We start from the raw sequence: 13,586 nt of genomic DNA, 5'->3' as shown, positions 1-13,586 counted from the left end.
ATGTTTACTGAAATTAAATATCCTTAAAGTCTTAGCGAACACTTCTTGGGGTGCTGATACAGATTCTCTGTTAAGAATATACAGGGCTCTTATACGCCCAAAACTTGATTATGGATGCCAAATTTATGGCTCCGCGGCAAAAACCTACCTGAAAAGTCTGGATCCAATACATAATCAGGCACTGCGCATCTGCACAGGAGCATTCCGAACCTCACCTATCAACAGTCTCCATATTCTTGCTCAAGAACATTCTTTAAACAATAGACGCCTCAAACTTTCCTTGAACTTCTACTTCAAAACAAAACCTTACACTGATCACCCTTTACACCTTCATATTTTTAATCCATCTAATGTTGTCTTATTTCTTCATCGTCCTTCTGCAACCCCAACGTTTGGGATCCGAATGCGCCAGGTGCTCTTAGATTTGCAACTGTCAGATTTAAATACTCTTAATAAAATAGAACTAATTGAACCATGGTGCGAAGTAAATATATCAACCATCAATGACCTGGCTAAATTCCCTAAAGAGACTACCTCTAATGCTGCTTATCAGCAAATATTTTCTGATACAAAATGTAAATATTCTGATTACCATGTCATTTTCACTGACGGATCAAAAGGAAACGAACACGTCGGCTTTTCCACAATAGTGGATGGTCACGTTACGGCAGAAAAATTAAACCCATCTTGCTCTGTATTTACTTCAGAAATAAAAGCCATATCTACATCTTTTCAATCCATAACCCAATCCAATTACAAAAAATGGGTGATATACACTGACTCAAAGAGCTCAGTGGAAGCCATCACTCACTGCAACAATAACAGCCACCCTATTGTCCTTCAGTCATATCATTTATACAAAAATCTTATAAAAAACCAATTTCATGTTCTCTTCTGTTGGGTCCCTGGTCATGTGGGAATTGCTGGCAATGAAGCAGCCGATTCAGCTGCCAGAGCCGCAAGTATCCTGGTTGATGACACTGTCCCTTTTGACGACATTAAAAACGTAATTTCTGAATGTCTTAACACGCATTGGCAGCGGTCCTGGAATCTTGAAACACAAAATAAATTACATTCCATCCAGCCCTCGGCTAAAGGTTTCACATCTTTACAACTTACCAGGAGACAACAAGTATTACTAGCTCGACTTCGCATTGGTCACACAAGGTTCACTCACAAATACCTCTTATGTCGCGAACCAGCTCCAACGTGCATTACATGTAATGTGAATCAGACAGTGTTGCACATTTTATGCAACTGCCCTAATTTTAACCAGACACGTTTTAAATATTTTAATAATTTTAACCCCTCTTTGAAGGAGTTGCTGGGGGACCCACCCCATTGCAATTTGTACTCCTTCCTCCAGGAGATTGGATTCTCCCTTTTAATTTAGTGTTTGTGCCGTTAAAATGTGATTTGTCTTTTTCTTGTTATTCAAGGTGTTTTATCCAACATATTATTTCATACGTTGTTTAAATGTTTTTAATGTCTACTTGTTTTTTATTACTTATTTTAAACTACCTTTGTTTATAGCTTTCACCTGAAAACACGCTTACTCCTATATTTATCTATATATTTTATCCCAAAAAAACGTTTGGCGCAGTATAGCCCTGAAGGGCTCTTGCGCCATAAAAAATAAACAAACCAACCAATAAGCAATTGAGCCAGCTGGTTGCCACAATGACAGTGATTTTCTTATTTGTAGGCCTCTATACATGTAATAAAAATAGTTAGTAGTCAGTTGTTTAAAAAATGCAATGAGAGTCGGTGGAAATTAAAGAAAAAAATGAACCCAGAGTTGGAATCGGCATGTTTTTAAACGACTCCGACTCCGAATCCTCTAATCCAAAATCAGTCCGACTTCGACTCCACAGCCCTGATTTCAACTTCCTTAATTTGAACTCTCAAAAAGAATTACTGCTAATACGAACAACGTTCATAATCTCTGTCTTAGGGCTTACAGTTAATACTTTGTCAGATAACATTAATTAAGCTAATGAAATTTTCTACAGTTAGCAACTACAAATGCAAGACTATTCTGAAAAGAAGTAAGTTACCTGTATCAACTTCAGTTTCTACATCAGCTAGACTAGAATTCGTCATTGAGGGTCCAGCAAGGGTCTCCAAATAGCCATTTGACTGCTCCGGCTCCAAATCCTAATTTTAAAAAAATCTTGTATTATGCTGCTTTATCCATGAAGCAAAAAAAAAAAATCTATATATATTACTGAATCAATTGAAATTAGATTTATAAATTTATTTCGATCCAGAACTAGCACTTGTGATAGTTGGTTGGTTGGTTTGTTTAATTTTTATGGCGCAAGAGCCCTTCAGGGCTATACTGCGCCAAACGTTTTTTTGGGATAAAATATATAGATAAGTATAGGAGTAAGCGTGTTTTCAGGTAAGAGCTATAAACATAGGTAGTATAAAATAAGTAATAAAAAACAGGTAGACATTAAAAACATTTAAATAACGTATGAAATAATATGTTGGATAAAACACCTTGAATAACAAGAAAAAGACATCACATTTTAACGGCACAAACACTAAATTAAAAGGGAGAATTCAATCTCCTGGAGGAAGGAGTACAAATTGCAATGGGGTGGGTCCCCCAGCAACTCCTTCAAAGAGGGGTTAAAATTATTAAAATATTTAAAAGGTGTTTGGTTAAAATTAGGGCAGTTACTTAAAATATGTAACACTGTCTGATTCACATTACATGTAATGCACGTTGGAGCTGGTTCGCGACATAAGAGGTATTTGTGAGTGAACCTTGTGTGCCCAATGCGAAGTCGAGCTAGTAATACTTGTTGTCTCCTGGTAAGTTGTAAAGATGTGAAACCTTTAGCCGAGGGCTGGATGGAATGTAATTTATTTTGTGTTTCAAGATTCCAGGACCGCTGCCAATGCGTGTTAAGACATTCAGAAATTACGTTTTTAATGTCGTCAAAAGGGACAGTGTCATCAACAAGGATACTTGCGGCTCTGGCAGCTGAATCTGCTGCTTCATTGCCTGCAATTCCCACATGACCAGGGACCCAACAGAAGAGAACATGAAATTGGTTTTTTATAAGATTTTTGTATAAATGATATGACTGAAGGACAATAGGGTGGCTGTTATTGTTGCAGTGAGAGATGGCTTCCACTGAACTCTTTGAGTCAGTGTATATCACCCATTTTTTGTAATTGGATTGGGTTATGGATTGGAGAGATGTAGATATGGCTTTTATTTCTGAAGTAAATACAGAGCAAGATGGGTTTAATTTTTCTGCCCAAACGTGACCATCCACTATTGTAGAAAAGCCGACGTGTTCGTTTCCTTTTGATCCGTCACTGAAAATGACATGGTAATCAGAATATTTACATTTTGTATCAGAAAATATTTGCTGGTAAGCAGCATTAGAGGTAGTCTCTTTAGGGAATTTAGCCAGGTCATTGATGGTTGATATATTTACTTCGCACCATGGTTCAATTAGTTCTATTTTATTAAGAGTATTTAAATCTGACAGCTGCAAATCTAAGAGCACCTGGCGCATTCGGATCCCAAACGTTGGGGTTGCAGAAGGACGATGAAGAAATAAGACAACATTAGATGGATTAAAAATATGAAGGTGTAAAGGGTGATCAGTGTAAGGTTTTGTTTTGAAGTAGAAGTTCAAGGAAAGTTTGAGGCGTCTATTGTTTAAAGAATGTTCATGAGCAAGAATATGGAGACTGTTGATAGGTGAGGTTCGGAATGCTCCTGTGCAGATGCGCAGTGCCTGATTATGTATTGGATCCAGACTTTTCAGGTAGGTTTTTGCCGCGGAGCCATAAATTTGGCATCCATAATCAAGTTTCGAGCGTATAAGAGCCCTGTATATTCTTAACAGAGACTCTGTATCAGCACCCCAAGAAGTGTTCGCTAAGACTTTAAGGATATTTAATTTCAGTAAACATTTCTTTTTTAGCTCTTGTATATGCGGTATAAATTTAAGTTTATTATCAAGTGTGAGACCAAGGAATTTTTCTTGGTCTTTTACAGCTATTGGTTGATTGTTAAGGAGAAGACTTGGATCAGGGTGAAGCCCTCTTTTACGGCAGAAGTGGATGCAGAAGGTTTTTTGAGCAGAGAAAGTGAAGCCATTTTCCTCTGCCCATTGTGATACTTTATTTATAGCGATTTGAAGTTGTCTTTCAATGATACTCATGCTCGATGAAGAGAAATAAATTTGGAAGTCGTCAACGAACATGGTACCCTTGACAGCGGGAGGCAGTTGTTCGATTAAATTGTTGATTGCTATTACAAAAAGAGTTACGCTTAGTACACTTCCCTGGGGAACTCCTTCTTCTTAAGTGAAGGTATCTGACAAAACAGACTTGACACGTACGCGAAAAGTTCGATCTCTAAGAAAATTAGAGAGAAAGATGGGTAGATTACCTCGTAACCCATACTCGTGTAGGGTTTTGAGGATGCCATATCTCCAGGTACGGTCATATGCTTTTTCAATGTCAAAAAATACGCTCACAAGATGTTTTCGTTTGAGAAATGCTTCTCTTATTGATGTTTCGAGAAGCAGTAGGTTGTCTGTGGTACATCTGCCGCGCCTGAATCCACTTTGATATGAAGATAGCAGATGGCAAGACTCCAAAATGTACATGAGCCTGGCGTTTACCATCCGCTCCATTACTTTGCAAAGGCAGCTTGTGAGAGCTATAGGTCTGTAACTCTCGGGTTTATCAGATTGTTTGTTTGGTTTAAGAATAGGAATTACTATTGCTTGGCTCCAGAATTTGGGGAATTTGTGCTCAGAATAAATTCTATTAAACAGTCTCAGAATATTTTCTAATGAAGACCTGCTTAGGTTTTTTAACATACTATTGTGTATTTCGTCAGGGCCAGGTGATGTGTTTTTTGATTTTTGTAAAGCAATATCTAATTCTTGAAATGTAAATTTTGTGTTGTATTGATGAAAAATGTTTGAATTAAAATCTAGAACTCTTTGTTCTTTGCGTGATTTGATAGTTAAAAATTTTTTGCAGTAGTTATTTGCACTGGAGACTTCTGCTAAATGAGTCGCCAGGCAGTTAGCCACCTCTTTGTGATCCGACAAAAGTTGACCATTTTTCTCCAGAATGGGAGCACAAGACGTATTGTAGTTGCCAGAAATTTTTTTGATTTTACCCCACACTGTCTTAGATGGGGTGGACGTCGTGATTGTGCTGACATAAGTCTGCCACGAGTCACGCTGGCTTTTTCGTCGAATCCTCCGAGCTTTAGCACGAGCTCGTTTAAGTGCCACAAGATTTTGTGTGGTCGGATACCGACGAAAAGTGCTCCATGCTTTTCTTTGTGCCTTATGAGCCTCCTGACAATCGAAGTTCCACCACGGCTTAGGGAATTTGATCCTACCTTTAGTGGTTCTTGGAATTGCAACGTTCGCTGCCGTCAATATTATGTCGGTTACTCGGCTTACGGCTACATCGATATCAATATCAATCACGTCTTCAGATTTAATTTCTGCCAACTGGGTAAATGCTGCCCAATCAGCTCGATCAATGCGAAGTCGGGCTTGCTGATGCTGCTGATGGCCGCAGCGTGCAGTAGAGGTTATCTTGATCGGAAAATGGCCACTGGTGTAGAGACCACCCTCCACCTGGAAATCCCAAAGTGGCAGAAAAGAAGGTGAACATATAACGAGATCGATGGCGTGGTAAGTCTGGGTAGGAAGATGAAAATAAGTGTTTTCGCCGTTGTTAAGAATGCAAAGATCATTGTCCTCGATAAAATTCTCTATTGTTAAACCTCTACTGTTGGAGTCGGGACTCCCCCAGAGAGGATTATGGCCATTGAAATCCCCCAAGATGATGTATGGGGGAGGAAGTTGATCTACAAGTGTTTGCAATTCCACGCCTCTCAAGTCGTAAGAAGGTGGAATATAGACAGTACAAATTGTAAACAGCGAGTGAAGGTGAGCGCGCGCAGCTACTGCTTGCAGGGATGTGTTGATATTGAGCTGGCTAGATGCATAATCATTAGCGATTAGCAAAGCCACTCCTCCACAACGACGGTCACCTGACAAGCAGTCCTTGCGGTATATGTCGAAACCTTTCAACCTCGGTTTATCAGTGGGCGATAGGAATGTTTCTTGCAGACAGAATATGGCCGGTTGGTGATATTCGACAAGATCTTTGATGTCCATGACATTATGCGAGTAACTCTGACAATTCCAAGAAAGAATGCTCAGGGCCATGGAGAAAAAAGGAAGGAGGAACGGCCGGAAGAAGAGGGAGTGGCTCATGAAGGAGGATGGTCCGTCCACCCTTCATCGTCGGATGGCGGAAGATCTTCAAATTCAACATCCTCGTCTTCCTCTTGGGGAGGAAGTAGTTGGGATTTAGTCAATTTGACTTTTTTGCTGGAAAGCAAAAAGTCCTCCTTTTTAAAATTATAATATTTTGGGGGCCTCTGTTTAGTGGCTACCCCAATTTTAGCACGTGTTTGCATAATTTTCTTTTTTTCAATTAGTTTTTTCGAATTTTGTGCGATGGGAATGTTTTCATTAACAGTAACAGATACAGTATTTGTTTTTTGTTTTTGTTGTTGATTTTGGTTAGTTTTCTTAAAAGAAGATTTTGGACTATTAGTTTGTTTATTTGATTTGGTTGTGTTTATGGTTTTGGGATTAGTTGAGGTTTCAGTTTCTGCATCTGTTTGTGTGCTTGCAGATTTAAATACCTTTTTGATGGCTGCTGCATATGAAAGGCCTGTTGTAGGTGTGCGAGATTCAACCAGTTTTCTTGCGTCTGGATAGGATATTTTTTGTGTTGTTTTAATCACCTGAATTTCTTTTTCTGAGATCCATTTTAGGCATGATCTGGAGTATGAAGGATGTTCCCCCTTGCAGTTTACGCATTTATAGGTCTTAGAACATGTATTACTATCGTGACCGGGCTCTGCACACCTGGCACAGGTGTCAGTACCACGGCACGCAATTTTCGAATGTCCAAACCGCTGGCATTTGAAACACCGGAGCGGATTTGGAATATAGGGGCGAACTGGGCAAGAGAGATAGCCAGCTTTAACACGTGGAGGGAGGACGGGTGTTTTAAATGTTAGAATGATATGTTTAGTATTGATCATTTCGCCATTGCGTTTTATTGTAATCCTTTTTACTGCTCTTACGTTTTGGTCCTTCATTTCCTCCAAGATTTCCTCCTCGGGTGTAAAGAGAAGGTCAGGTTCTGATATTATTCCTCGGGAAAAATTAAGGGTTTTATGTTCGGTAACAGTTACAAGATAGGATCCTATTTGTTTGACAGACATAATGGATGTGGTTTGTTTTTGATGTTTTATTTCAACGAGGAGCTCACCATTACGCAATTTTTTAATTGATTGAAATTCCCCTATTTGATTAACGAGGGCTTTGTTGATGAGAAAAGGAGATACTTTTGTTAAATTTAAATTAGGATCAGAACGTTTGATAATAAAAAATTTTGCGGTGCTATTCGATTCAGTCTGACGCTCCCCACAAGGGGGAGAAGTGTTCTTTGTGTTTATATCCATAAAAAAAACCAGAGAACTAGGGGGAAAAGTGGGGTCTAGCCCCTGTGTAGCCCCCCTACACAGAGGTAAGGCTGCGTACGACAGGGTTCGCCTGCTATCCCTGAAGCCTCCCGTTTGAGGCACCGACTACCCCCGGTACCACGCAGCCATAGGCACGGTTGACACACCATGGCTTAGGGGTTTTCGTCCGCATTTGGTAAGTGTGATGAGGGAAGGAAGGGAGAAAAATCCCCTCCCGCCGATATTCTGTTTGAGCAACTGGGGGTTCACTACTCCTCCCAAGAGCTCGCCCCGAACTCACCACACCGCAAGCCCCCCCACCACGACAAGGTAAACGGACACGGGGGGGCACTTGTGATAGATTTGACAAGTTAATTTGTAAAACTGCTTTTAAAATACAATCAATGTTGTCAACATGTTTCTTAAACTTTGGGTTACCATTAATGTATTTTATTCAATTGTGCCTTAGTTTTTCATTTCGACGCGCAGGAGCTTATACTAGGCGACATCATGACACTAAGATTTGAATTGATTTTTACAGAACAGGCGCAAGTCCAATGGATTCCCATAGCACTTTGCTCTTTCTGAAATAATTGATTCATTTTTAACATTGGGTCCATGAGGACTGATGAAATGTTTATTGAGCAAGGGGCTCAGAATCATAGTGACGTAATTTAAATTCAACACATTTTATGGCAAAGGCAAGTCACATGTCAGTTTAGTCGACACATCGAAGCTATTAACAAGCTTGAAGGTCAAGGAGAAAATCTAAGAGCGGACTTTCCCCCTCAAGTCCTGCAGGTCGCCTCAAAGTGTGCTTTTTAGCCGGCGAGGGGGTGTACCTGGGCGGAACGGGTGAAGTACGTCGGGAGAGTTTTCTCCTGGTAGGGTCACCCAAGGCGTGAAGGCCGTTCCACTATGCTCAGCTAAGCATCTGCAGGCACCGGAGCCAAGTCAGACTTCTCTCCATTGGAGCTCCAGGTACCTAGTACCATGAGAAGCTGCTTTTTCCCTTCTCCATGAAAATATGTCACCCTTAGTAAGCCATACAGCATCGTCTGTCGCGCTGGATAATCAGAGACGCGTTCGAGGTTTGGGAAGTGGGCCTCGTTCGAAAAATATGCGTCCTTCCCCATTCAAGCATCGCCCTCTTAGAATATTGCAATGCAATATTAATGGGCTTGGTACAGCAGCAACGCGGATTAAACTTGACCAGCTTCTTGAGCTGGCCGAAACTAAAGAAGTTCAGATTATTGCTCTTCAGGAAACCAAGCTTAAAGAGACCTCTAAACTGAAGGTAAAGGGGTACAATGTCTTCCGTTCAGACAGAAAAACTGGAGGAGCTGGTGGTGGCTTAGCCTTCCTCGTCAGGAACATTCAGTATCAGAGCATCGACACCCCACAATTTGATAATACTAAACTGGAAATCCAAGGCATTTCGTTCCCCTGGAGAGGTAAGAACATTAAAGTCTTCAACTCTTACCATCCTCCTTGCTCCTCAGGTTTGCCCGACTGCTTCTTTCAAGGGTATGAAAATAACATCTTTTTCCTTGGAGATCTGAACGCTAAACAACCTAACTGGGGATGCTCCAACAGCAATGCAAGGGGAAATGCGCTCCTTAATCTCGCGGATGATAAGAGCTTTCTATTTTTGAATGATGGATCCCCAACACACTCCTCCCATAGTTACAATACCAAAGAAGAACTGGACATCTCCATCGTTAGTCCAGATATTTACCCACAATGTAATTGGACTGTGTTAAGTAATATTGGTAGTGATCACTACCCCATTCTTATTGAATTAGATATAAATCAAAAGGTCTCCAGGGACCGTAGGAACCACTGGAATTTTAGGAAAGCCGACTGGAAGAGGTACAATGATCTGACAAATTCTGGAGTATTTAATGAGCCTCTAACCAACAACATCGACAGTAACTGGACGGCATTTGAAAACGGAATTATTAGCGCAGCAAAGCAGTCGGTGCCTCGTGGTAAAGTAAAAAAGTACACTCCATTCTTCTCCCACAACTCCGACACATTGAAACCACTCTTAAAAAGGAGAGAAGCACTGTCAAATCTCATTTCATCCAATACCGGTAACACATCTGACAAGACCGAACTGAACAGAGTGAATGCAGAAATCAAACGCAAGTACGCCCTTCTAAAGAGGCAGAGATGGAGGGAATTTTGCACTTCTCTCGACTCTAGAACACCCGAGTCCAAACTGTGGAAACTAGTAAAAAGTATTGATAAAAGTCAACCTCAATCTGAGAGCTGTAACACTATTCTAGCACCGGACGGGAGTGTCCCTAGTGGTCACAAAGAAGCAGCGGACATCTTAGGCCTGCATTACAGTAATATCAGTAAACTGTCATTCACTAACCCAGACAAGACTATTGCACGTAGAGCAAGAATCCTTGCTAACAGACACCGAAACTAGAAAGCAAGTGACCCCTTATTCAGCGCTCACTTCTCTCTGCAAGAATTGGAGTTCGCTATTGGAAACTTGAAACTGTCCAAGTCTCCTGGCCCTGACGGCATCTACGGACACATGATCCTACATCTCGGTGAGAAGGCAAAGAAGAGATTGCTAGAAATCATTAATATCTCCTGGAGCAAGGGTCGGCTACCAAGAAATTGGAAAAAAGCTACCATTGTTCCAATTAGGAAACCTGCTAAAAGCGCAAACTCACCAGACAGCTACAGACCCATTGCCTTAACAAGCATTCCATGCAAGATTATGGAAAAAATGATCCTCTCCAGACTTTCTTACCATCTGACTTCCAAAAACCTATTACCTAAAGAACAATTTGCGTTTAGGAGAGGACATAGTACCACAGATCAAGTTCTTTACTTTTGTCAAAATATCAGAGATTTCCAAAACATCAAACCAACAAATCACACCATTGCGGTTTTTCTGGATCTTTCCAAGGCGTTTGATAGGGTGTGGTGGAACCTACTCATCCTGAAACTGCATGACAAATTTGGAATCAAAGGCAGTGCCCTTGCCTGGATTGCTGACTTTCTAAGAGCCAGAATTTTTCGTGTTAAGTGTCAAGAAACCCTATCTAACTGGTTCAAAACGTATCAGGGGGTCCCTCAGGGATCCGTCCTTAGCCCAACTCTGTTTTCATTGTTTATGGCTGGATTCGAAAGTATCATCGCTCCGGAGTGTGATGTCGGAATATTTGCTGACGACATTGTGCTGTGGTGCTCTGGCCCTGATGTGAAAAATATTGAATCGACCTTAAACGCTACGTTAAAGGATGTGTGGAAGTTTGCAAACAACCACAAACTGAATTTTAGCGTCACTAAATCATATGTTGGACTTTTTACCACCAATAAACACCTGTACTCGTACCACCCCCAGGTCCTCTTTCAAGATCAGCCTCTTTCATATGTTAAACATCCAAAGTACTTGGGCTTTGTTTTAGATCAGGAGATTACGAGCAACGGACACATTTCAAATCTGGTGATCAAGAGCCGTAAGAGACTAAATATCCTTAAGTACATCTCTGGCAGAGACTGGGGTGCTGACGCCAAAACACTCAGATCAACATACATTGCACTAATCAGGCCTATCCTTGAGTATGGATTCCCGGTATACTTCTGCGCCTCGACATCTAACCTTCTCCAGTTGGAGAGAGTGCAATTGAGTGCGGCTCGCATCATAACAGGCCTAAGAAACAGTTGCCCAAATGATATAGTGCTTTATGAGGCTGATCTCCCTCCCCTTGGCCTCGTTAGAAACTCGAAACTGGTGAAATACTTCAACAAACTAAAAAGCTATGAAAATCAGAACCGTACATCTGAATATCTGTCCAGCTGGAGTAGCAACCAGAGACTCAAAAGGAATAGCCCACTTGGTCTGGCCGACAAACTGGATATTATATCCCATTCAGTGGAGTACTCATCTCTAACACCCTGTGTTAGTCCGACTGAGGGACTCCTTGGAGTTCACTTCCACTCTGAACTACCGTCTCAAACCAACAAAAACTCTGATGTCCCTGAATATCTACGACAACTGGCTCTGGAGGTCATAAATAGTATACCGAGTTACGCTACTCTTATTTATACAGATGGGAGTAAAGACGAGTCAAATCATACTGGGAGTGGTATATATATTGAGAATCCTTCTGTACGTCTCTCTCGACGCAACCCAGACCACTGCTCGGTCTTTAAGAGCGAATTAATAGCTATTAAGGAGGGTTTAAATCAAATTCTCCACTCCAAAGACTGTAGTGACATCTGGATTCTTACAGACAGCCGTAGCTCAATTCAACATCTACAGGACTGGAACCAAGTAAATGACCTAGTAAGCATTCAAATCATCAATATGCTTAAAACTATTTCAAAGCGAAGAGACGTCCACCTTCAGTGGATCCCCTCCCACGTCAACATTCCGGGAAATGAAACCGCGGATGCTTTGGCAAAAAGAGGCTGCTCTGAGATGGCCACGACTGATTACGACCTAACCTTTGAAGAAATTTTCTCTGCGGCGAAAAATAGAGACCGGCATGTCTGGCTTGCTCCTCCAGCTCATTCTTGGTACAGTAGACCAAAACCAGGAGGTGCATTACGTTTCAAGGCCGACAGACAGGATCAAACGGCCATCTCAAGACTCTTCAGTGGGCACCTGAAATGCATGTCATTTGAATCCGGCCGTAAAGTCTTCCCAACGTGTCCCAAGTGCCATCTGCTGCCGGCCTCCCCGCAACACCTACTGGATTGCTTGGGGCTCACTCTTGAGGATGTCCGCGACAACCCACTCCTGGTGCTCGACTTTGCGAGGGTGCATGGAATTATGGATTTGATGTAGCTGTCGCTAGATCCTGAAGGATTGGACACAACACAACACAACACAAATATAAAATCAGTTTAAAAAACATTTTCAAATCAAAGAAAAATACATCTGATTCTTATGTCACATTCAGAATGTGAAAAAAAAACATTGTCGGGTGAAATTACTAATGAAAGAGATCAATAAGAAAAAAACATAACCTTAGCTAATAAGTAAATGTACAAAGGGGGGGGGGGGGGGGTAGAAGGGACACCAAGTTTTCGATAAAGGCACTACATGGCTTCTTTTTTTTTACCCGAGGCAAAATTTTTTGCCACCTAAATCTAGGCCCTATCATTTCCGCCCTCATCCATGAAAGATTTGTGGAAGAAAATTTGGGGATAATTGAAATGACACTATTATCGAAAAATCCTGGACACCGGTTGGCCCGGGCCCATGGCTTGAAGCCTACTAGTGGTGAAATATAAGAGGGGGATGGGAGGAGGCCCAGAAAAGTCATTTGTGACGAGCCCCAAAATTTCTGTGCATGCCCCTGATTGTTACCAATCAAATATTGAGAAAATAATCAATAAGGAACTTAGCAAGGGATTTTAAAGACAAAAATTTAATTTTCGGAACAGCATGCATGTAGAATTTATAGAGTACTTACGTATGAGGTGTCTAATTCTTCTCCGACGATGCCACTGATGTAGGCTTCCCCTAAAAGCCCCAACACCCTCTCCTCTTGCAAAGTCAGTTTAACTGTCTGGCCACGACCTCCACCGGTCTTCTCTCGTTCCTCCTTCATACGGACAGCTTTACATCTAATGCGATATTTTAAATCGCACCACTTATTTTTTATTTGGTAACCAGTGCGTGTTACCCCCATAGCACGGGATGATACGACCTCGGCCACTTCATCCCAGGCATTCTTCTGGGCTTGAATAGTTTCACAAAGAGGCCCAAGTTCCCCTGACACCAGAAATCTTTTCTTTTCTAATGCAGAAATCAGAGCATCCAGCTCTGCCGCAGAATAATTTTGCGAGCGATTCATTTTTCGTACACTTCGATCTTCGAAAAGAAGCAGAAACACGCGGTAAGCCGGTAAACAAAACTGTTTACTCAGTTGAGGTTACAGTCATTTCGCTCTCATTGGCTGAGAGTTGTTTCTTATCGGTTGCAGTTGCCGAGAAAGACAGAGAACTTGTGAGTTGCGGAAATGTTACACTTGCATCGAAACAGACCGCAGCTCGCTCG

General features: G+C 41.4%; 1 protein-coding gene across 1 annotated transcript in view; it reads right to left on the bottom strand.

Moving 5' to 3' along the window:
* The window catches only part of LOC129230209 (uncharacterized), a 133,481-nt gene extending 120,098 nt beyond the window's left edge, over nt 1-13,383 (bottom strand). The window contains exons 1-2 of the mRNA XM_054864610.1: nt 13,000-13,383; nt 2,058-2,157 (exon numbers count right to left, since the gene is read on the bottom strand). Of these exons, the coding sequence (XP_054720585.1) occupies nt 2,058-2,157; nt 13,000-13,383 (484 nt within the window). The remainder of the gene's footprint in view (nt 1-2,057; nt 2,158-12,999) is intronic.
* Between the last annotated feature and the right edge of the window lie 203 nt (nt 13,384-13,586).

Source organism: Uloborus diversus, chromosome 9 (assembly GCF_026930045.1).
Source record: "Uloborus diversus isolate 005 chromosome 9, Udiv.v.3.1, whole genome shotgun sequence".
NCBI lineage: Eukaryota > Metazoa > Arthropoda > Arachnida > Araneae > Uloboridae > Uloborus > Uloborus diversus.
This window is presented reverse-complemented; position numbering and strand designations above follow the sequence as displayed.